Source organism: Opisthocomus hoazin, chromosome 6, assembly GCF_030867145.1.
Source record: "Opisthocomus hoazin isolate bOpiHoa1 chromosome 6, bOpiHoa1.hap1, whole genome shotgun sequence".
NCBI classification, from domain to species: Eukaryota; Metazoa; Chordata; class Aves; order Opisthocomiformes; family Opisthocomidae; genus Opisthocomus; species Opisthocomus hoazin.
Window position 1 is genome coordinate 50504908 of NC_134419.1, and position 26021 is coordinate 50530928.

The 26021-nt window shown below is 40.5% G+C and overlaps 1 protein-coding gene across 3 annotated transcripts in view; it reads right to left on the reverse strand.

Moving 5' to 3' along the window:
* Window positions 1-26021, reverse strand: part of RHOBTB1 (Rho related BTB domain containing 1) — a 54491-nt gene that overhangs the window by 11695 nt on the left and 16775 nt on the right. For 2 of the 3 annotated variants that reach the window (XM_075423074.1, XM_075423072.1), the window contains exons 4-6: window positions 13850-14051; window positions 13384-13487; window positions 259-444 (exon numbers count right to left, since the gene is read on the reverse strand). In XM_075423074.1, the coding sequence (XP_075279189.1) occupies window positions 259-444; window positions 13384-13487; window positions 13850-14041 (482 nt within the window). In that variant the 5' untranslated portion in view covers window positions 14042-14051. Of the gene's footprint in view, window positions 1-258; window positions 445-13383; window positions 13488-13849; window positions 14052-25115; window positions 25185-26021 lie in introns of those variants that run through there. The other variant, XM_075423073.1, reaches the window with a different exon arrangement.

A 26021-nucleotide genomic window follows, 5' to 3' on the forward strand; every position in this document is an offset into this window, starting at 1 on the left:
TGAAAACCTCCAGTAATCATTATTATCTCTATATTATTGTAGTGTTCAGGCACCCAAACAAGTTTAGATGTCCAATGTGCAAAAATATTGTGGGAAACATATAATAACTGTGTGTGTTAAAGAACTAACAAACTCAGACAACAGGATTAAAAAGAAGAAAGCACAGATGCTCTTATTTCACAAAAAAAGGAACTAGGCTCTATCGTTTCTCCTTTGAAAGGTGATTTTTTTTAATCCTTATTTTTGATTAACCTTTACCTTGCCAAAGGCCGTCTGGCTCTGTTAACAGCTTCAAGATCTGCATAGCGGAGATCTAGTTGGCAGCCTACCAGAATGACAGGTGTGCGAGGACAGAAGTGCTTGATTTCTTGATACCACATCGTTTTCACATGATTCAGGGAATTAGGATTAGCAATTGAAAAGCACAGAACAACTACATCAGACCTAGAAAGGCAACAAGAAAATATCCAGTTAAAACACAACAAACATGCCTTCCGCTGCCACTTCACCTATTTTCATTGCTCCAGCTTAAAGCTCCTCCACTCTACACTTTGAAAAATGCGCTAACACACAGATGTCAGAATACGTGTTGTTTGTGCAGAGGCTTGATAGAAGCTACACATTCCACCACAAAAGCATGGAAGCACAAATCCACATACCTAGCAAGCACTGCCCCTCTACGCCAAAAGATGATCCCTGCACATATGAACAGAGCACTAAGAGAGGCAGGGCTTGCCATTCTCTCCTTTTACACTAGTTATTCACAGGCTGTCACTGATCAAGAAATATTTCTGCTGACCAGACATCTAAATTGCAATTCAAAGATCACTGGCACTTAGGAATTAGAAATGAGTTATGCAAAACTTCAGAACAGCCACACAGGCAGACACAGGTCACTTCTGAACTTGTCATGGAGAAATATCTTTACTGCACTGTTTTAGATACTGAGGTGGTCTCCTTTGCAATGCACTTTGCACAGAAATTCTCTAACACCATTAATAAATAACGTGTTAGATGGGTGAATTACTGCAGAATGATTACTTCTACAATATAAGCAAAAATAAACATTGCAATGAAAATAAGGTCAGTAAAGTGTAGAATAGGACAGTGGCTTAAATTGGAGTAAGCGTGACAATACTTGCAGGCTTTCAAAGGTTTTAAGCAAACAAAAAGTACTTCACTAAATAAATTCGCTTTATAAATTGTAAATATGAGGATGAAGGTTGACAGTTCATCCACTAAACCACCACCTAACTCTTGTCAGAGCTAGCACCCTAAGGCAGAGAAATGCTTGAATATTTGTCACAGGGCATTCCTAACTTGGGGCAATTTCATTATTTATAAACTGGGACGGGATGTTACAAAGCAGTTCTCAAGCGCTTGGGTCTCTCACGGGAAAAAGAAGAAGAAAAGAAATTCAATTGAAACTCTTAGGAAAATTTGAAGGGAAGGGATTTTTTGGGGAGGCAACTTATTGCTACTGAATGTCAGCAGGATAAGCTCAGCAATACCACGTCTACCTCACTTTTATTATTTAATTTAGCACAAATGTGTTGTGTCTGCAGTTTGTGTAATGTATAGAGCAGCAACAGTGAACCTTAACATTCACCTTTTAAATAATGGAATACCTCCTCAGTACTGCTGTTTTCTAGATTTCACTGAGGGCACAGATATTATCCAGCAAGACCGTTTCTAAAGATAGCTGCAATACAGGTACTGCTGCGAGCATAAATTTAATGCAAGAGAAACACTCCTGCTCCAAGCTTGTGTCTTATACAAACTGGAACACATCTGTCATATCTAGAAACAAGGCCTTTTCAAACTGGACAGGTACCTACTAAATAGCAAAGTGGTAAGCAACTAATACACTGGTCTATATAACTGAGGCAAATGCCTTTTAAACTCAAACTTGTTCTATTCAAGGTCACTTACGAGTAAAACCTAGGCCCCAGCAGACATTTGCTTAGCTCCCAGAAAGAAGAAATCAAGGTACAGCTAAGATAAAAAAAAATAGTGTTACACATATTGTAATCTGGTCAACTGTTGTTTAATTCAAGATCACCAGGACTGGCAGAGAGGCAAGCCTTGCCTGTCTGGCTGGTCCTAGCTATGACTAAGCACCTTAGGGAGGCAGACGGCCTTGTGTCCTTCAGAAATTAATACTTAAGCCAAGTAATTGCAGTCACGAGTCTCCAACCCTCCTGACTCTACAAACCACAAGACACACACCACATCTCTCAGAAAACCCAAAGGAAACCGAGCTCCAGCGGGAGTTCGCAGGCAGAAGGAGATGACAACAGCTCCCCCACGGCACTGCTGCTGACCAATGCTGGGCTGGCCACGTGTCTGGGCTCCTGAGAAGAGCCAGAGATGACCTGTTTCCTCGGACAGGACAGGCCCAGACTATCCAGCAGTCTGACCCCAGAACAGCCCTGCATGTGTTACCATCCTTGCCAAGGGAGTCTCACGATTTTGCTGCAGAGGTGCATGTGGTTCTTGAGCAACTCATCACCTCTGACCTTCCCTGAGCAACCACAAAACTGAGCTGAGGACAACTGGTTTCTTTACCCATAACTCACAACACACAGAGTGTTGCACTAATGACATAATTCCATCTTCTTGCCCTCCAATGAAGTGAAAAAAAAAAAAAGGTAAAAAAATGTGATTTGCCTATTATTTATCCTGTGTTAAAACTGGGACTTCCTGATAAAATGAATATCCTGAGAGTTCTGTACTGCACAGGGAGAAATGAATGGCCCTGTGCCATGAACAGGACAGATGGGAACTCACTGGGTAGTGACAAGCTAGCTCACAAAATTCATCCGCCTTACCGTAATAAATTAATTTTTCACTCAAGTCATAAGCATGATTTGCACTACTAGTATAAACTTGAAATAGTAATATATGAGGAAGATGAACTGTCTACATAGGACAGTGAACATTTGGGGAAAACTGTCCTTTGGAAACTTTTAATTAAATACTTACAATTCCTTTTAATGTCAAAGGCACATTTACAACTCGCTAACGCCTCAGTATAAAGTTTGGTGTGACATTTGTTCATAAAAGCCAGAACCTGTCAGGTTAAAATAATGCATTAATATTTCCCAAACATTAAAAATTTACCAATGTTATTTTAATATTCTCAGGGAACATAAAAGGATAGGATTTTAAAAACATATCTAATTTATCACCATTTTTATGCAGTTTTATTACTAGGAGAATGAGAAAGGATGAATCAGGTTTACTTCTGCTTTCTTCTTTCTCACTGCAGCAATATATTCACAAACACAAGCTGCTTTTTTCTAAAAAGAAATTTCATAACCATTTCCCAGTAAAATTCAGGAATAGTTCGAGAAATATTTCTACAGACTTGAAAACAAAAAAGTGCTTTAGAACTTCTCCATCACATTCCTCCTAGAGCACCATCCAACTGAGACGGGCAATAGATAAGGCACAGTGTGCATCCACCTTTGTTAAATACAACAAAAGTGTATGATCACTCTTACTGCATATACTGATGTTTGATCCTGAAGTACCACAAGAAACAAAGATAAGTGTTACAAATAACTCAGCAAAGAGAAATGGTAGCTTGGATATCCAACACATTGCCTTGTAGATTCAGTGGTACAAGACAGAAATGCATAACTCATTTATTCTTACATTCTGCTTTTCATAGGTCCATCAGAAGAGATTGTGAATCATCTACTCTTGCTATTTGAAACATCTGAACATACTTCAGTACCACCAAAACTCGTAACTTGTGTGTGACTTGCTCTAGCATGTGATCAACCACCAGTGAAACTCTCTGTATCACCAATGTAAGAACATGGGTGTCTTTCTGCTCACTGGGGCTCCACAAATAGAGGAGAACACAATGTAGATGTGTGGGGCTTGGCAGGTGGAAAAGGGGAGCAGATTCTCTCAGCTGTAGGCAAATGAACCACCACTCACAAGCTGTTGCTTCCTGGCTGACCAGACTCCTGCATTGGAGTCTCACATTAAAGTCTAAGTGTAGTGGAAGGGCACTTCAGATGCTCCCCTTGGAGTCACAGAAGTAATTCTTAATGCAAAACATTCACATCTGAAGTCAGCCCAGCTTGGTCTAAACACAGCTATGGACTTCCTATAGGAGGCTCCTGTGGGCAAAGAAAGAACCTTGACACCCTTTCAAGAAGCAACTCATCTACCTAACATAGGTATTACCTCAATGCATTCAGCGATATTTTCCCAAACTTGGGTAAGAAGAACTTTGGATGGCAGCACCTACCCCTTTCTAGACTTCAAAGAATTAAAAGAAACTTTCCAGACAACCACATAGTGTGCTGCCATCCTGTGAGTTCCTAGTGTGCGAGTTATGAACTGTATCAGAAGTAGAGAGTGGTCCAAGTCACTGCTGAAAAGCAAGTAGCATAGCACTGACAAAGACAAAACAACTTGAAATTATCAACCTCAGGCTTCAGCAGTAGTCAAGCTACAGGTAACTACTGTAACCATCTGGAAGTTACTCTGCAATTACTACAATGAGAAACTCGTGAGGTAGGGGAGAAAAAGCGGTATACTAGCTATGTAACAAGCCTTTCTGATGGAGTTGTTAGAAGCAGCAGAGAAGCTGATGTTTTCTAATTAGAGCTGCTTTGTGTAACTGAGCACGCCACTCGTTTGGGACAGAGTTTGAAAGACTCATCTGCTTTACATGCTACATGTGTTCCAGAGCTGGTGTAATGAGCTGCACTGCAGATGTACCTACACACGACATTGCTGATCCATCTCTCAACAACATACATATTTTCCATCTTCACTAATACTCTTATTTTAGACAGAACTTCAAGGAAACAGCAATATTAAACTGTATCTCATCTGTTCTGTGGCAAGAGTGTTTAAAAGTTTAATGTTTCATAGTCTGAATCTAGAGTTACAAACTGTAGTGCTGGCTGCAGATACCCTAACATGGGTTTATGTCTCATTAAAGAAACTGGCTGCCTTCTGAAATGTACACGCTGCACTACCTAGGAAGAAGTTGTTCCCTGTAGTTTATCATTTACAAGTTACTGTGAAACACTGCTGTATGCAAGAATTGCTGGTCATGTGTAAGGGGTATCATCTGCCATATAGTCATGGAATAATACTGTTGGGCTTGGAAAGGGGAAGAAAAAAAAGCTGTGAGGAATACAGAATGTGAAGAGACGTCTCTGATCTGGAAATCAATACAGGGAGTGGGAAAGAGAAAAAGAAGGAAGACTGAGCTATATTGCCATGCTATCTTCTCACCTTTCTACAGGACAAGTCAAAAGCACATATTTTGTGTTTTAGAGAGCTTAATGAGACCCAAGAGCTAAATCTGACAGAATCAGTTTAAGGACAGACAAATTATATTTTGGTTGACAAGTAGTCTGTTGCACATATTTAATCAAATAAAACTTTAAGAATAGACTTGGGAGGGATGGAAAAAAAACCCAGTGGATTTCTCCTATTATAATCTTTATTTTTGCCTATTTTTAGATATCAGCTTTCTCCAAGAAGCAAGGTTGAAGTGAGGGAGTCTATTAGAATTTTACAGAGCAAACAATTTGGTAGAGGTTCATCCGAATTTTTAGACTCTCTTGACATTACCAGAACAGGTTATCATTAGACACTTATTCATCGATACAAAGTTGTTTTCCTTTTACTCCTTCTGCCCTAATTTTTTCCCCCTACACACTTCCCATAATTTTCCCAAGGTTCCTCAGAGACCTGCATCACAGCTGAACTTATCCCACTTGAGACCACAACTTGACAAGAGCTATCTCCAGTGTCCACCTGCATAGTCCTTCAGCCATCTGAAAAGAAAGACTGCGTAGGGCTGCAGCCTGAGTGCAAATACCAGCTCCCAAGTTCACAAACACAGCAGGTTCAGGCAATAGAAGGACATCTACAAATTAAATTGAGAACCTCGTTTATGGCTGAACAAAACCCTGCTACACCTCCAAGTCAATCCAGATACATTTTGAAGGGAGAGATTCACTCAATTATACAATATTTTTCATGCATGCATCTCACGGAGCTGAAAAAAAAATTGTGCAGATAAGCAATGTTTGAAGTGGACTCAGTTTTTAGTAAATGCAGTTGCAGCCATCACATGAAATGAGAAGAAATTCAGTAAGTGACTGGTGAGCACAACAAAATGACCTGAAGACGCAAGACTTATGTGCACACACTCAAAACAGATGAGAGGCTAGGAAATCTAAAATGCAGGGAGTGCCTGGCATGTCAAGAACTGAAGATATCCAGGTAAGGCAGGGCAAGACCATGCAGTGCCCTGGACGTGAGCAGGAGAATCAATTAGTTCTATACTTTACCGACAGCAGTGAAGCTTCTTAAGTACTGGTGTAATGTGCGAAACTGTCAAAATGCCCTGAAATATATTCAGATTTTGTGGTGAGTAGCATGCAGATCTATTTCTAAAATTTCTGTAATGTCATTTTTAGTAGGAAACAACAGTAATCAGAAGATAAAGCTACCTTTAAGAAAATTGCATATTTCAAGACTGTGCTTCAAAAGTGGAAAGGGTTTTCCCATACATTCCTTCCAAACAACACATCATTCTTAAATGTTAAGCATTTTAAAATCTCTTCTATTTCCTTTGAAGTACTCATGAGAACACAGTGGTGCATTTACTGAGAATGACAAAAAATGTTTTGATATCACGAAGAATGATTAAAATATCTCATTTTCCATTGCAGAAACGTGTAAGAGCTACTCTTAAGGTACAAATGCCTGACCAGCAATAGCGCTAAAAAGAATGGCGAAGTCGTGTGGAACAATGTAACAAGAGGAAAACAATTTTATTTTTAATTTAAAGGACTGCTTACACAGCCTTGGAATTTGGTTCATTTTATTGCTGGATATAAGAAGTAAATTCACCCATAATCCTGGTTCAGTATTTACATGTGACAAATTCCATCTCAGTGCTAAATAGAACCTTGCAGTTGAACCAGGCTGCCTGCAAGGTACCCTAGCGTGATTCAGGGCCAAGTTTTACCGGTAGACTCAGTAAAACTCTCTTTGCAATCAGGTATGCTTGCAGTATACACATCCACCATAACATATCAATACATGCCTTTTTCCCTTCCCTGGAGCAGAGATCTTGATTACTGCATTTCTAAAGCAGGGACAAAAATTCTGTGATAAATAGAATTCTAGAGATAGTTAATGGAGGCTGAAATACTGAAATATTCTGTGTATCACATGCAAAGTCAGGGTTTATAAAAGTAAGACACAAAGCCTGAACACCAAATCAGTGAAGAAGGCTGAAAGTCAGAGACCAAGAGAAGTTCACAATATCATACAAAGGGACTGATAAGAATATAGCTAAAAATGCTTCTGTGAGACATATCAGCTGTCTAAAGACAGCAGTCAGAAAATAAAATAATGAGAAATAAATTCACAAAACAATGGAGAAACCATAAAAAGAGGAAAAGGTGGGCTTTTCAATCTTATTTTCTGTTATTGTAAAGAGGCAGCGTACAGATGAGAACTACATGCTATCTTTCTACAGAGAACCAATTAACTTTCAAAGATACTGCTGAAGAATAAATGAAAGAAGAAATGAACCCTTTCTTTACTCCCAGCTCCATCCTCCAAAAAAATCCAGTAATCAACGATCAACCAGAAAAACATTGAGTTTAAAAGAAGGAAGAAGAGATTTAGTTAAAACATTATTTGAAGCAACATGTTTAGAACAAAACAAATTTTTCAAGGTAGGATAGGGATGTAAGGATGGAAAAGAAAAAAAGAAATAAGAAAAATGAAGATCTAAAGCTAGGTCCAAATATTCAGTAAAAGCATAACTCCTTATAAGCACCGATGAAGAACACAGACAGGAAGCCAGGGACAAGATAAAGACGGAGGTAAAAATCCAGAGAATATGAAAGAATGATAGGGTCTGGTTTGCATCCAGTATGAGAGTGACTTCTGAAGTCACAGAAGACATAAAAACTGAACATTAACACATGCTAGCTGCATCTCTTGCTCTGGGGAAAAATTATGGACTTTTCTATATTCTGCTTTCTTTGGGTTATCACCAAAACCAGCCTTCTCTTTTCTTTAAGAAAAAACTGTCAAGAAATTTTTACCATCAAGTTGATGTCATAAAGTTGATAAGAACTCAGTTTAAAACAGTTACATCTGGTTGTGTAGAGTGGTTTCCATATTCTGACATACGTATGAGGAAATCCATCCTGAGATGCTGAGACCCTTGTTGTAGAAAACAGCTCAAGAAATCCACCTAGCACCTATGCACAAAGAAATAATTCACTAAGATCAAGATTCCGATGGGAAGTCACTTCCTAGGTTTAACATTTCCAAAAGATTTTGATGTTGTCTTGCAGTCTTTTAAGATAGAGGTCAAATTCCCTCTTTCCACTCAGTCAATCAGCCACTGACTTAGGAGAGCAAGGAACAATGGAAAATTATGTAATACCACAAATAACATTCGATGCATACTTATTCACTCCAGTCAAGGAAGGCTTAAAGCATTAAAGGTGTCCCTCTACTATAGATCGACTACACCTACATCAAGTCGAGCCTCAGACCCCAGCAACAGTCCTTTGGCACATGTCTTTTTAAAGTAAGGAAGGATTCCTAACAGCAACTCCATAGCAACCTCCTTCTACTCACAATAAGGAACGTGGTGAGATGCAGAGAAGAAAAGTAGTAGATCTCCATTAATTTCACTGGTTTAAGAATATAAATCACATACTTACCCATCGACTAAGTGAAAAAGCCTCAAATGTTAATGTAGAAAACAAAAGAAGAAAAAAATAGTGCATACACACACCATACCAGAATAAAATTATGCGAGAAAGCCACCTCTCTGTGAACCCCTCTGCTTATTCAAGTCTTTCTTGGGTCTGATCTGAGTAAAACTCTAAGAGAAAAAAAATCATGACAAAAAAAAAAAATTTTACAGGAGTTCTTCAGGATTGCTTGATGAAGAACCTGAACAGCTTATAAACCACTGTAAAGTAAATGGGGAGGCTCACAAATTTTGGTTTTGAAGATGATTTGAAGATACCGCATGTCATTTTTTTCTGGCAGTGAAACATAGCCAAAGGAAGCGGCCAAGGTGAGAGGCATCTGAAAAAAGCTGGATTTCCCATCAGCTGACCCCTTGCTAACAATGCAAAAGACTTTCTTGTGTCTAAGTACTAATTCCATGAAGACACATATCTGATGATCCCCTCCAACCCACACCAGTAAATGCCTTGTAAGGCATGTAGAAGGTGGAGAATTATTGTAACATTAAACAGAAAGGATAGCAAGACTGCAGAGGAAAGTATGGTTTTCCATTCAAAGCACTCCTGAAACCTTGCACCTTCTCTGAAGAAAGGACAGGAACTGCTGTCCCACGCTCAGCTTAGGCACAGGCGGTGAGTGACAGAGGGCACTGATCTAACTAAAGGCAAACGAAATAACTCTGTGAAGACACCCACCTGGCCCTAATTTCACTGAATTTGCTGAATGCAAATACCATTTTACTTCAAAGCTACCTGGATTTTGCTTTTTATACAGATATCATCATCACTGTCCTTTAAGAAACAGAAAACAAAACAATCCTAAAGAGATCAGTGGAAGTCTTCAAATATCAGTGATAAACCCCTATTCTCACAGACCCTTTTCCTCAGCGTTCAGAAGGTATATTTCTGTGGGTTCAATTACACTGCAGTAACTGGTTAAGGGAACTGTAATCACATAGAAAAAGACGAATGCATGTGTTCATCTGTGTACATACAATACCCACAAGGCTTATGAAATCCATTCACAACAGAGGAAATACTCTAAACATATTTTAAGAGGCTCCGTCAGCAGTCTCACAGCAAGGCTCATTCACATTTGTAAGTCACGAGGAAAAAGCTGTTTTCTGTCCATGCTGTATGAACAGATTTTGTTTGGTCTACAGCTCATATTTCATTTGCAAGTAAATAAATCATCCTGGCTGAATTAACTGACAAACCACAGCTATAGTATTGAGAATAAGTATTTGATTGGGACTGAATTAACTCTTTGCAGATTTGTGCTCCTGTTTACTCATAGTAGAGCTGCATGTATCAAAAAAACGGATATGTAGGATATTAATCAAATTGTAGTCAAACACGTTTACCTGAAAAAAAATGAAAAAAGAAAAGGATGCAAAAGGAAAAAAAGAAGTGCAAGCCAGTCTTTTTCCCATTTTGCTTTTAGAATTAGTCTGAACACAATGACATCTTGACACTCATTCAAAACCAGATCGGACAGGAGGATAGAGGATAGCGAATCCTGACAAGCTGAAATGTAAATTAAGATGCTTTCAGGTCTTTACATAAGCAGTTTTGTGCCTCTCAGGGAAACTGGTACATAACAACAACTTGAGCTTTATATGAAGTTCCCAGCTTATTTGCAGGCTTAGAGAACACAATAGCACTGGGACTAGATTGTTACTAAACAATGAGGTGACTAGGAGCTGGAATCAATAAGATAATTGTAACAGATATTGTCATTTTACAACATTTTGGAGTGATTCTACATCAAGCAAAGCCCTGTGGGACAATACCAAGAAATGACTATTAGGCATCACATAGTGCCTAAGCTGAACTGAACAGGATACTTCCAAAACTAAAGTGCACACTCTAGTTTAAGGAAAAAAAAAGCATGTCATGGTATAAACCTGCAGCAAGTATTTCCACAGTTCTCTCCAGACACATCCCCCTCCCTTCCTTAAGCTGTCAGGAACTGTTTCCCAAAGCTCCCCGACGACTGTGATTATTAAACTAAACACCACACAGTAGAAAGCAAGCTGGATCTCACTCTGCACACTCCTATTTTAAAGGACGGCAGCAGCAACATTAACATCCTCAGTGGCATTAAAATATGTCTCTCCTTCTGTAGTGGAAAACAAATTTGTTTCGTCATTCTGCTTTCATGTTTCTATCTATGAAAAAAGAAGAATTAAGAAGGACTTTGCTGCAAGTCCTATTAAGTGTTCACCCTGTCATCTATAGTATAATCTATTTACGTAACATTTTGTAAAACTGTATGGAACAATCTTTTCCAATGAGCAGCAGTTGAATTAATGATCTGCTGGTTCTTGTTACACCACGTTTCGAACAATTAAGAGGCCTTGGCTGAGTGGCTGAAATAAGTCTTCCCCTGCACAAGGGGCACATGGATAAAAAAAATTTGAAGGGAATCAAAGGGTTATATACTATTATATGATCCTTCAGGCAATCAGAAACATCGGGCACTCGCCAGTGTAGCCTCGAGCAATTTGGCATAAAATACGCATTTCATTGTACTGCAAGATTTGACTCAGCTACGAGTAGACTGTAGTTCAATGTACAGAGGTAATTTAAAATCAGTTCCTATAGATGTGAACATTCAATATCGGAAATCTCTTTTTAAAATGCTAAAATAGATAAAATACTAAACTGTTTCATATGAAACAACAATAGTTTTCAAAACAATGAGGTACCTCATCAGTGCTTACTATTCAGAAATTTTACAATTGAAATTCTATTTATAAAATAAGTTTCTTTAAAGTTTGCAGTTACTTTCTGCATTAACAGACTTGCAGAAAAAATACTAACAGAACAGCAGTTTTCCAGAACAGCCTTTTTAAATTGATCAGGGTATAGCAAACCTGATTCTGCACAGGTTCAGTTCTGCTAACATCACAAGTGGATCACTGTGTTCACATGCTTAATCCCACGACATCTCAAGTTATTCATGTCCTCCTTGGCGTTTGCAGGATTAGAATCTAAGTATGTTGTTTCCCCTGTCTCCCATCCTGTCAGTAAATGTGGGATCAGAGTTCAGAATGCGCCTGATTCTGTTCTCCTAATCTCTAGTAATCTTCTCAGTGACACTGTATCTGTTTCAGAATATCAGGAGGCTATATCAAAGGGGAACAGTTAGTGGAAACGTTAAGTTACTTCCATATTTATCAAAGCAGGCTCCATATGCTGCCGAGTGTTAAAACAATATCTATCACATACTTAAGTAGCACTAAATATTAAGGTCAATGTCACCTTAAAGTCAGGAACTTTTCTCACTCACAAAGCTTATTTGAAAATCATATAGGTTGTGTAGCCCAGGTGTGTTACTACTTTAGCTCCAGACGTGAAATTCAAGTTAATTCATGACTCGGAAAACACAACTACCACAGTGCTGCATACAAAGGTGGGTTTGTACAAAATTCCATACAGTTTTACAGTGTGAAAATTTAACTGGTAGATTCAACCAACAGAACCTTCTCCAGTGATTCTAAGGGGTGGGGAATAGAAGAGACTGTCATCCTTCTGTCATTTGTTTCATCAGGTAGCACAGAGCGAAGGAAAACAGTAAGACAGTTCATTTTGGCAGCACGGAATCCAAAACTGGGGCAGACACTCTACAAAGGGCGTTCCCAGTTGGAAACAAAATAATATCTGTCTATGGAAGTTTGATCATCTGCAGTGAATGAAACAGATACGAAAAGGATATGAAAAAGTTCAAGAAGGTGAAAAAACGTGCAAGCACTGAGACCTCGTTCAAATGTCAGTCATGCAAATATCTGTCCAAAGCCCATCTTCAGCTCAGAATTTGCGCAATACAGATAATCTGCTCTCTTTATATGCGTATTCAAATGCCTGTTACTCAGCTGTTCTGCTGTCTGTACTGCCACAAGGCCAGATCTAATTACCATTAAACAAACCAGAAAGACTATCACTGGCTTCGGTCCTTGTTGAAATAATGCTGAAGTTATATTATACATGCTGGAAAAATCCAGATTACATTCAATTAATTTTTTTTTTTTTTTAATTCACAGGGTTGAGTCACTAGCAGACACTTGATATTTATAGAAGAAAAACCTTTCCTTTCCTCAGCTTTAATTAAGAAATTAATTAAGAAAAGCCTCACCCTTCATGCAATTGGCTCTGCTCTCAAGAGGTTAGCTGCCCATTCAATATCACAGGTTTAAATAAAATATTTCATTGAGTAAGAGTGATGTTTCCCAAAATCTCTCCTTGTTAGTTGCTTGTTAGGCAATTATATCATACACTTATACAGGCAGGGAATGCTGATGTTTAATTTTGGAAAACTACAATCTTATTTTGGGGAAAGTTCTTTAAAATTCAAAATAGGACAACAGTTGTTGACAGAGCTTAGCAGGCTGTTCAAGGAAATGTAGCAGAATAGAACTATGCTGCTTTTTAAATATTTATATCTTTTTAATCCTTGGAGGAGATAATCCTCTTTGCAGTAGGCAGGAATATGAATACCCTTGATTGTTTTTAAGTCCTTGCTTTTCAAAACTAAAATTGCAATCTTTTTTTGTGCCCTAAAATTTTACTGCAAATATTACTTAAAATTTTGCTTGGATCAATTTACCTTCCATAAGCAAAGCGTCTGTCTTTGTGGTGGTCCCCAAATGTATCCCACAGCCTGAGAGAAACACTCACTTCATCCACAACATCTCTTGAGCGTTCAAGGACCTAGAACAGAACACACATAAATAATATTCTCTTTCCCTTCATCAAACAAGTACATTTCTAATTCGCCCCCTAAGAAGGTCCAAAGCATACTAGACCAAGAGTTTATCACACACAGTTTTCAGTGAATGCTGTGTTTTATAAAACAGGTAGAATATGCATCTTCTTAAAAACAGGTTTCATAGAAAAGGAACATGTTGGAATGAAAGACTTGGGGAGGTGCGTGTCAGACGTGCAGCAGACACAGACCATGCATGAAATACTTCTGAGCTCATTGCTGCAGCCTGACAAAGAAAGGCTTGCCAGTAAAAAACAGTACAACATCATAGCATGTGGTCCGTAATTTGTACGCCTGCAGTCCTTACCTCTTGGCAGACACGGTACTGATCAATGGCCCAGACAGTTGGTACGTGAGTTGCCAGCAGCTGATACTGAGTCAAGGTTGTATTGCACGCTCTTGCACAAATTAGACGAGTCTTTCCCACTGCATTATCTCCAACCACCACACACTTGATAGTTTCAACGTTGGGTCTTTCGTAGTCCATGTCAGTGTCCATTTATCAAAAACTGTAACAACACAGTTAAACTTGTTATCTACTACTGTCCAAAACCAATGCCACTTATAATCAGAGCCTTCTGCTTCCACTTCTTGAGAGATGCCTGAAGAGGACAAACTCTTAAGGAAAAGCTTGCAGTAAACCATACCAAAGTAAGCTAGCAATTCCTTTAAATACCACACAGTTATGCAAATGCACAACTATTATGACCAGAGTCAGTTTATGCTGTTCACATGCTATTTTTACTTTGATTTCTGTAAACACAAGCCTGTTTGCAGAAGATGGATCTTGGTGAAACAAGGATAGCTTGCACAAACTTACCTCTTGCTAATACTTTTTGTGCCACGAAGGAGAAAAGACTGGACATCGGTGGGTTTAACCCAAAGGATTCCAGTACAAACCTGTCTTCTCTAATCTCGCCCATTCAGGATTTGATTTAGGGCTGTCCAAACAATATTGCTAACAGCAAGTCACACAGATGGCTTTAGTTATATGCACACAATAAAACTGACTTGTAAGATGACTCCAGAGGCTTTTCCCTACAAACCACAACTCCCATTATATCCTGCATGTATCATACACTCTTCATTTTCCAAGGAGAAGTTTGTACAGATTACAGATCATAGACTAAAATGAAACCAAACAGCCCAGTAGGAACTTGCAAATATTCTTATCTGTATCTACAAAATTCTTTTTCACATGACAATGGAAAGCAAAGTGAAGGAAATCTTTGAAGATACTGTCCTCATGGAACTTTATTATTGAAAATATTTACTTAAATAGGCTACGGCAGTATATTGAACAAATGCTTGGATACAAATATAGGCTGGAAAAAATGGATATTTGAAAAACTAAAAACAGTCTGTCATTTTCATATAAAGGAGTGTGGGATCATAGTTTGATATATTTGATTTTGGTTTTCTAACATCTAGTAGTCTGCTGAGCAATCTGGGCTCTGCCAGGGAATTGTAATCCAGGAGGGAGAAACAGGAAAATGTAAAGCACAAACATGTTCAGGAAGACTTGCCTAGTAATTATTTCAGTGAGGAAACCTACAGCAATTTAATTGACAAAACACAGTCATCATCTGGAGTGATGGTGTCCTTTTTCCTGAGAAGAAAGCACTACAGATAAAGACACAAAATGATATGTTTTAATAACTTTTTTAATTCACATCTCATTCGCACATAAATACAGAATATATATTAACTGTCAGGCTGTTTAAAATAGTAGATACAAGCTGTTCTGGTGTCCATTTTTCACTGTCAGAGGCACTATGTTCTGATTTAAGAAAAAGCATGTTTAGTAATTACTAGCCAAACACTAATTTTAACGGCATTCTTTCACTATTTAAAGTGACGTAAACCAAGAAACAAAAGTCAGTGTTAGAACTAAATGTTACCCATTTATTTAAAATTTTAAGCATGGACTGCATATTAATAGCTATAATGGTTAAGGCAGAGTTACAATCTTTATTCACCTGTGGACCGGAGGAGTTAGGGACCACACAGGCAGCAAGGTGCAAGGGTGAGTTTATGACATTACTGCGTCACACTGATATGTTCTGACAAACATTGAATGTTTCTGGAAATTTTATAGCACAGACTAGTGTGTAAGAATACATTTTAGAGAGTTGTCCTACACTAGACTGAAACATGGGCTGAGAAACTCCTCATCTTGGCATAAGTACATGGTTGCACAACTAGAGTTTTGCAATCTGTTACCTGTCTGCGATCCAACGACAGCTGCTCGTTGGATGCAAGCTCCCATGAGGCTGATACCTGGGATGGCCCACGGGCTCTGTACCATCTCCATGCATCCAAATACAAGATGAGAAATGAGAGCTAACTCCTCTTTCCTCCTCTGCATCCTTTCCAAGAATACAGTCATGATATAAACAAAAGTACAAAACCAATATGGTTTTTTTCCACATCAGAGAGAATGAGACATTCGTACGTCACGGCCTCAGAGGCAGGGCCCTGAATGAGTAGCAAAAACCCAAGAGGTTTCAGTAAATGGTCTAAAAAAGTTTCATTCCAAGCCTGAGAATAAACAGCAACCTCCTGACATAATATGTGTTATTAAATTACTTCATATTTTATTCATGCATGGACTAGACATCACAGATGGAACGTGGAAATGTTTACAAGGCTGGAAAACAAAATGAAACAGCACGGCTAGCCAGTGTGTCTGCTTGGTTTTAAACTACCAAGCAGAGAGATGCCAAACCAATTTTTCTTCCAAACCAATATTTCACTAAAATGCTGTCACACAGATTAGCTGAGGTTTTACATAACAATCTGATTTCAAAATTCTTCAAAAGTTCTCAAATGCTAGTTCTGCAAAAATGCACTTCAGTCAGTCACAAAATACGTATTAAGTACAGAGTCTGTAATCTTAAAAAAATTTCCAAGAGGATGACAAAATGACTTTAAAATTAATAAGCAAATCTAAATAAAAGTAACAAGACAAATCAATACAATTGTTTGAGAATCCTAGAAAAAGAACACATGAAAGTAAAATTTTAAAATTATTATTTTAAAAATCTCTAACCTACTTACTAAATTAAAGCAGAGTTATCACAGAAATCAGACACAGCATGCTCGAATGCCCTGTTGTAGATCAATGGCAGTCTAACGAAGACACTTTTAGCATGACTCAACACTGCACAGGACAGATAAATACAAACTGGAAATAAAACTAGAGCTTTGTGATTATGTTAAAGAAAGTTCTTAAATCCATTCCAGTGAATATATAAAGCATCTATGTATTAAAAATGCAGATCGTTTTAAAATTGTTCACTAATTTTCAGAAAGCGAGTAAAACAGAAATACCTCCTGAAGAAACTGACAGACAGAAGCCTGGACAGATATTTAGACACCTCAAACAAAAACCGATGCTAACAACAAATTCCAGTAAAAACAATTAGCAAAACGTGTGGACTAAATGCTTACAAAAGTAGCCAGCAGCCTTCTGGCCAAAATTATTAAAGCCACGAATACGTACAAGATCTTAAAAATACAGCCAAGGTCAGTTTTTTTAAGGTAGCCTCTAGGTTAAGCTTCTGCTAAACCTATTATATAATCACACTGATCAAAAATGCTAAAAATGTATTCACAAAACTTAAACAAAAAAAAAGAAAGATCTAGATTTGAGCTCTGAAAGTCTGGTAACATCTGGGAAGAGGAACTGGAACTGAAACAAAATTGGTTAGACAAGGGTAAACCAGTGTATATAAAGCTTCATTTAAAAAATCAGCATAAACTTCCAAGACCAATGAAAAACTTGCTAAAACCAACTTACAGCCTGCAACAGTTTGCCAACAAAACAAAATAAGGTAAAGTAAGAGGAAAGTTACTGGAAGTGTGACTAGTCTCAGAGAGGACACTGCCAAAAAAGCCAGTCAGAAAGGCCATCAAATGAGCAGCAGCAAGAAACCTACTAGGGGAAAGAGCTGATCAATTATGGCTGTTCCCAGAAGAATGCAGTGAAAGATTCACCTGCCTAATCCAATTCTAAAGAAAAATGAGCAGGAGGATGGAAATGAAAAAAAAGATAACTGCAAGAATAACACAGGATCTCAAAAATCTCTAGGATGTTTCTATTTTTACATTGTGACCTGTGATTGTTCACAGATGCAGAGACAGAGGCAGCCAAAAATCAGAAGACGTGAGTAGACTCAAGATCTAAGACAAAGCCATTTAATTAATTCACTTGATTAGCAGAACAGAACTATTCCAAACAAAGCTGACTTGTTTCCAAAGAAGTATAAGGTTATTGTTCTGAACTATGGCTTGCAGATGGTTATGGTCACTGATTGCTTTCTCTGTCGCTTCACCTCAAATTGCTGTAGGGTGCTTGGTTTTTTGTTTAGTTTTTCCTCATTGCTGAATGAGTTGTTATTATTATCACTAAAAACAGTTGTGGTTGCCATAGCATGCAGATCCTTCTAGCTAGGCAGCCTCAGTAATGAAATACTGCCTTTCTCGAGAAATTTTCCAAAAGATCTGTACATGAAGCATATCATTGGATTATCTAGCCCACTGGTACACAGATTAAACACAATAGATACACAAAATCTCTCTCTCTCTCTATGTTTTAATGTAGGTGTATTTATATACAAAAGGTAAGAAGATCCTAACCATGAACTTGCCTTGTTTTAAGAATGCAGTTTAATATATTTAAAGCTATAATTGCATTTAACTCTGCTGGAAAGAAAGTGGATGAAGATACAAACACAACAGTGAGTTCCCTGTGCAGGATCAGGAATCCTATGGATCTCGCTGCCTATGCAGGTAATTGCCCATTTTGATTATTTCCAGATATTTTAAATCATCTCTTAGCATATACAAAACATAATCAAGATTTTTTTCAAAGCACAGTAGCTAATTATCAACCCTTTTCTCTTCAGCAAAACACCACAAACAAATCACTAAGAGTGTCTACATTAATCAGTGATTATAGAGTGATCCTGCAGGCAGTTACTTCTTAGCTCAGTACTTAAACACGTCCTGTAAGATTGAGATAGCACCTCTCAGCATGAAAACAAGCAAGCACGTTACTTCGCTCTTGTGTTAAGAGCAAACTCTTCAGCTGAATGTTCAGAGAGACACCATGTAAGAGCCTTGCCTGCTCAATGAAGTTTAAGGTATGCCATAGAAAAAAATATAATAATTCCAACCTGTCTCAAGTAATCTGACCAAACATATAAACCAGGAAGTCCTTCAGACAAACAGGCTGCCAAACACAACTACAACATCATCATTTTATTCAAGGAATTTAACAGAAAGAGACATCAAAAATCTACCACCACCTAATATGAATGGTGCAAGTGGGAACTATTTGAAAAACTCAGGGCACCAGTAAGGTAGTAAGACCATCAACAATTATCCCTGAAAAACACACTCTTTGGAAACTATATGAAAGAGCATTTGTAGGTACTCCATATTTAAATTCATTCTGGAGATGTATTTTTGAGTACAGTTTTGGAGTGACTCCTTCAGTGAGCCATTACACAGCAACATAGCACAAGGAGTATACAAAAATTTACAAGGTTACACAGTGTTCTTGCCTCCATCCCCAAGTTTCAAAATTACTGTTTGCAGCCATGGAAACTGGAAAAGGAGATGCAAAACGCCAGGTTCTTCAGGCACTGAAGTCACTACCTTACACTGCAGAATCCCAAGGCATCAGCACGCTGGCAAGGACCAAAGAGCACACGAGCCAGAACAAGCGTGTCAAATATTCACTCTCAATATATAACCTGCCATGTGTTGTTTCAGAATCTTAATGGATTAACATATACATGCCAGCTGAAAAAGCAGGGAGACTTACTGTTATTTGTGCATGAGCAAAGAATTCACAGACAGCTCTGCTTTGGGAACGGTTAAGGGTCAAAAGGCTGCTTTGTGGTTTGGCTCAATTTAATCAATAATTTTACGGCCCCGCTAAGTATATTTGTGAAATAAATCACAACATGGTATCAACTAACATATAAACTATACCAGATGCTGAAAGACTATCACAAAACTTTTTCATGATGTATAAATTAATATTAGTATTTCTTTAAATTGCAGGAGGACCAATGGGGAGATTGCTTTAAAAAGAAACACCGTTCCTTGTCAGCATCAAAGAACCAGCTGGTGAGAAAGGGTAATAAGACTCCGGGTGAGATCAGATCACCAGGTCACCAGGAGACTAAGATAGGTGTGATGCTGATATCAGGCTGAATTCTCATTCAGGATGAAGAGACATTGCCCTACTGCCATCATTTAAAGTTCTGGCAGTTTACACAGAAAGACTGAAAACGAAGAGACTGAAACAAGAGGAAGAAATTAAAGATTAACTCTGGAATTTATTAACTACTTGCCCTACCTGGCCCATCAACAGAGGACAACAACAGATACAGCCAACGACTGGCAATGGAGAAAATCCCTTATATTCTAAAGGTAACCTGATCTCAAACATGAGACCTGTGAATCTACCATGGGTAGAAAGAGAAGGGTAGCTGACTGAAATGTTGCCTCACTGCATGAGGTGATAAATGAGATAACCCTTGGTGTTGATGCCAACGAAAGGAGAGTGCATGTCAGCAGGAATGCCTTAATCTCCTGGTTCTACCCTTTGTCAGCTGTTCTGGGATAGATGGGGTGTTTCAGCTTAGGCCAGTATCAACAAAGAAATAAATCGCACAGAACGCTGCTAAAATTTGCTACAGCTGAGAAGGTAAGTGCTGAGTTTGTCATCAAAACAGAATCCACTTGGCCCGCTTAAAGCTCCTTTCATGACCTCTTTTGGCCAACAAGTATCAGATTTAATCCTGGATGTTACCCTTAACTTTGTGTTACCTGCTGGAAGAAAGAAGTTCTCGGAAGCCTCCATTTGGCTGCTGTAATCTCTGCTCTATTCCTCAAGTTTAAAAGACGACAGCAATAAAGTGACCATGGCCACACACAGAAATAAAAAGTACAGCCTCTAAGGAAGATGTAAAGTTGAAGACAGAACAGATGTCTCTGTGTTTACCTAGAAAACTTCTCAATCAAATCGCTGCCACAACCTCTTTGTAGAAACTGTAGAGACAGGTAACAATAAATCATGGCTTGTACTGTCAGAAGTCCGTCAGCCCGCTCGTTCTCAGCATGCTTGACTCCACATTACTTTGTTTCTAAAGGCTAGTCATCAGGCCCCTTCGTCAAGGTTGACCTACCCCTGTGATGACTTAACACCTTCTGATCAGTAAGAACGAGCACTTCCTTAGATGACCAAAGATCAGCGATACTAGCAAAATACAAATTCTTCCCCACGTTACTGTATAAAGCAGACTGCCCTGAAGCTCAGTAGTTGAGCATGAAAACATCCAACCTTCAGTACAACAATTGATTCTCTTGAGCCTCCTGAGATGGGCAGTCCACAAGGACCTGTATGTTACACAGACTCACAGTTTATCACATCAGATAGAGATCCAAATGCAAAGGTCAGCATTACACTTGAACTGTGACAATTTTCTGACAAGTTCTAGAAGAACTGAAGGGCAGAAATGAACAAGCTGATTGCACTGAGCAGCTTACTTATTATTTTGACCCGTGACATATGTTGTGATATCCTTTGCGATGAGATCATCTTTCTAGAAATTAATCCACACAGCAGGTGAAGGACATTCAACTGTTTCAGAACCTCGTGTCTGAGAATCTGGGATGAGTGTATTCTATACAGTGGGAGGGCCTGCAACACTGCCACCCCGCCCTTCACCAATTCTTCAAAGTCTACCTCAAGAATAGGCCACAACACAGAGCAGGCCCTTGCAGCTCCGTTCACTTCTCCTTTCTTGCTGTGCAGAGAGATGTGGGGAAGGGTGAACACACTGGACCGGCCTCTGGAAAGAGGGAAATAATCCGTAGCTGGTACATGACTGATATAAGGCTCGCACTTTGGCTTTGTAGATGCATTTTGTTAGGATTCCAGATACACCTGGCTATGACTGCTCTTTCCGTTCACCAGAGATGACCACAGCAGACACAGGGGACGAGGCAGTGACCAAGGCCTGGCACTGTTGTGGGTCATAATCTGGCATATCATCACAAACTGAAATTAACTGTGGCTGGCATTGATAAAAGTGGCTGAGACCCAAAGTAACTGAAGAACAAACAATACCCATTGACGGTGATAACCATCACCAAACAGCTGGTACTTTAGAAAGCAGCCACCCATAAAATGCCATTGTGCACTGAGTCCTTAGATTAATCCTCCTTCTGCAACAAAGATTACCCTGGAGGAGCAGATCAAGGGTGCACCTCTACGAGCATTTTAGTTCAGATCAAGAACACATTTTTGAAGCAAACATCTCAGTCACCACCACTTTCCATGCTTTGGTTCACATGAGGTGCAGCCACAGTACGCACAAACTGAATTTCTTTCAGATGAATCTGAAGATGTGCCGCGCACCACTAATAAGCAAGCATTCAGTCCACAGGACCACATTAAAGGTAATCTGAAGCAACACCCTTTGTCCCTGAAACACATGCAGTGTGGACACCAGGTCCTCAGCACCAACTTTTTCAGCCCCAGATCCCCTGCATCACACGACCCACTAATGTCGATAGAGCACCAGATGCTCTGGCTCCTGGGTTGTTATCTGGATCAGTCTACCCAGGGCAAAGCTGCAGCTGAATCCTTACTGACTGCAGTGCTCAAGAGTATCTTGGATAACATATAAAACTCGAGATTCAAGGGAGAAGGATCACTGGAAAATTCAACCAACCCAATTCAACACTACTGGTTTTCATGGTAATAAACTCCATGAAATCCTTAACTTTACTCTTTTATAATTAAGAGCATCAGAAGCTTGTACAGCATTAAACTACTGATACTGTAGCATAGGTTATTACTGATTTCACCCATTTATAAAGACAGGTGTTGACATTGTATGCTCTGTTTGGCAAGGACATTATTCTGAGCAGCATTCCCAACAGGACAGAAGGAAAAAGAAAGAAAAACAATCACCATACAAGGTGTTCTCCCAACTTTGGTGCATTTCTGTGGGGAAAATATTTATCAAGTTTTGGTAGAGCTACAAACAAAGAAAAATATTCCAGAGATACTGGTGACCTTCTAGCACAGAGAGCTGTTGAATTCACTTTCTGTGCTTGTTTTCCTTCCAAAAGACAGAACCAGGCTCTTGCTTCTTGAACTTTATGTGACATTTCTCTTGCATTCTCCTCTTTGTTAATCGGTGATGTTAGAAAGATACTTGTGATTTTGCTCACTCCAACATGTAATTGCTACAAGGAAACGACACCAGGAGAGTGAGACCTCATGACGACAGCAGGTAAACCCCCCACCAAAGACCTAAACACTGACTAGAATAGTAAAGACTTCAGGATGGCAGACTTCAGATAAACGCTATTTTCAGATCTTAGGTCAAGTTCTGCATTTATGTCTCAAATGCAAATCCAGTGACATTAACTGAATTGTGCAGGAGGCAAATATACATGCAGTTTACTTGTAATGTCCAGTGCCACAAAGAAACTCATTTGCAAAGAAAAAAAAATTTTAAAAAGCAAGAAATTGCCATCTTGTGTCTTTTCTGTCAGACAGAAAGGAGAGGAAAACAGAAAAGTAGAATAGTGTCGGATGGGAACCAAAGGGAATTAATACTTTTATTTCCTAGTAACAAAGGGCCCAGCTATCACCAGACATACTGCAGGCTGCACCAATTCTAGCTTGCGCACGGTGCCACCATTCACTTCTTCAGCACAAGGTTTTCAGCTCTTTCATGGAAACCTAATCAATGGTCCAAAGGTACCTTCACACCAGTCTGAGTAGTCTTGCTATGAGCTGCTTTACAAGTCTGCTGTACACAGCAAGGACTGCTCAGCCTTTCTTCCCCCAAACACGTACTTCGTCCTAAAACATTGGTGTTCTCTTCTGGCAGGGCTGATGGGAGCAAGAGAGGAGCATGTCACACACCTGTTGCTCCTTTGCTTCTCCTCCTTCAAGGATTCTCTGTACCTTCATCTCCTTCAGCACAGGGTAACATCTGGATGCAGGACTTAAGCATTTCTCCAGTGAACAAAATGTGTTAGCAAAGAATCAAACATCGGGATTTACTGGTCAAGCGATCAGCTCGTCCTCTTAGCCTAATGCTCTACAGTATTTGTGAAGCTTGTAGTTTTAAAAGCACAGGAGTTTTAGAAAGCGCCCCAGAGCTAAAATTCATGTTCTTTTCTTCTTGGATAAACATACTTCTATACATCTGAGCGTGCCCCAGACCTTCTGTTCCCTAAGTGTCACTTAGACAAAGAACCCTAGTACAAATATTGACCTCACAAAGCGGAGTTTTTTTTCCTGTTAATAGTGTATAGATACATCGTATAACTGAGACATAGAATCAGGCATACAAATCCAATGTGCGTACAAAGGCAAGCACAACCTAATGAGAGAAGATGTCAAAAAAATACTGAAATCAAGCTGTTCTGTTTCCATGCACTGCGACTCCCAATCCTGAAACACAGCCTGCACAGGGACATGTGCCATTCAGCTGCTACTAACATTGAGCAGTCATACGGCAACTCTTTAATGTAGTCCTTAACAACGGTGTATTTCTCCCCATGTTTTATTTTTGCCTAGAAAGATTGGTAGCTTAAGAACTCCCCTCAAGCACACTGAAAAAACCTTATTTCCACCTCAGCTTCTGTTACAGCTTAAGCTGAACATTTTGGCTTTGAGTCAGCTGTGTGTCCTGAAATAGTACACAAACTGAGGATGAACAAAGTCATTGAGAATATTCTGGCAACACTTCCTTGCTCCTGCTGTGACCACATGCAGAGCTTCAAGGGCTTTCTTTTATTATTATCAGTTTTTAAAAAATTATATTGCTGCCTTCAGAAGCCTGAGTAGTGCCTTGACCAATACAAGGCAGCTTGGAGCTCTCTGACCAGCCCGCCTCTGCCTCAGCCTGTCCAGTGACTAATTTTGCTCTAGATGTTGGATGCCACAATACCCACTACAGGTTGACTCTAACAAATCAAAGTCTACTACGGTTTGTCTCTACAGCCCCTTTCCAACGGCCCACAGGCAGGTCCCGACACAGACACCTGACAATCTGTGCGCTGCGAGACCCCACAGCAGCCTCCTGCTGTTGTCACAGCAACCCACAACAGACTCCACAGACACAGCAGGGGGAAAGCAGGGGGGGAAAAAGCGCGAGACAGAGAAAACCTTCAGGTTTTTAGTAAGCGACACTCGGCAGCACCGAGCGCCGGGAGGCGTCCGCTTCCCGCAGACCTCGCACCCCTCCGCCTCTGCCCGGCACCTGGCGGCCCGGCTGGAAGACGAAGCCGAGCACAGCTGCTCCGCCGAGCACCCAGCCCTCTGGCCTCGGGGGAGGGGAGGATGCCTCCCCCAGCCGCCTCCCTCTGTCTCTCCCCCGCCGAGGCGGGAGCGCGCCTGCGGGGAGAGGGGCCCGCCCCGCGGCGCCGCTGGCCGCCCGCCAGCCCGACCCGGCCCCGCACACGCAGCGGCGGGGGCTGCGCCGCCAGGTCGGAGCACGATCGCGCCCGGGCGACGCGGGACCTACCCGGGAGGGCGGGATGCGCGGCGGGATGCCCGGCGGGAGGGGAGCGCCGGGAGCCAGCCCGTCCCGGCAGCCCGGCAGCATGCCGCCGGCACCGCTCTGCCGCCCGGCCCCGCGGCGCTGACCCGGCCGGCGGCGGGGCCCGCGCGCGTGGTGACGTCCGCAGCCCCGCGTGCTATTTTTAGCGCGGCGATTGGATTTCATTCATGAAACCGCGCGTAACGGGGCGGCGGCTGGAGCCGCGCCCGCCGCCTCCGGCCGCCCCGGCGCGGCCCAAGGCGCTGAGCTGCGGGGGGCTCCTCCCGCGGGAGGGGGTCGGACACGAAACCACTCAAAAATAAACGAGTACGCGCACACAGACGTAGTTACACACACTCTACAAACAGCGCGTACGCGCCGACAACGCAAAGGTCCTGAAGGCCTCCCCGGATAATCCCCAACCCCAGCACGCCATTTCTTCGTGCAGGGGCTGCTGTTACCTTCTGAAATCACTTCTCTCCCTTTCCACTAATATTTGCACCCTTCGGGTAAAGCAGACTCGCGCAATGAAACCACAACCGCCCCTTCTCTTAAGCTGGCAACCTGGACTGGGAGTTTTCCAGCCAGTGAAAATAGCTGAAGGCCCTGTCTGTAACTGGGAAAAGCACTCACACTTCAGACCCGGGCCCCAGCTAAAACACTGTTCTCCAGCTCCTCTGTTGACCACCGGACACCAACAAAAATGTAACTCACCAGTGAGGGGTACGGGTACAACTGCTGCAGCTAAGGGAACTTTTTTTGACATAGTTGTGAGTGTTGGGGAGAAAATACTCTCTTTCAGCAACCTGGACTCACACATTGCACAGTCTTGTAGCAATAATACAGTAATTTTTTGGAAAACATGTTTTAAAGTTGTTTTAAAAACATCAC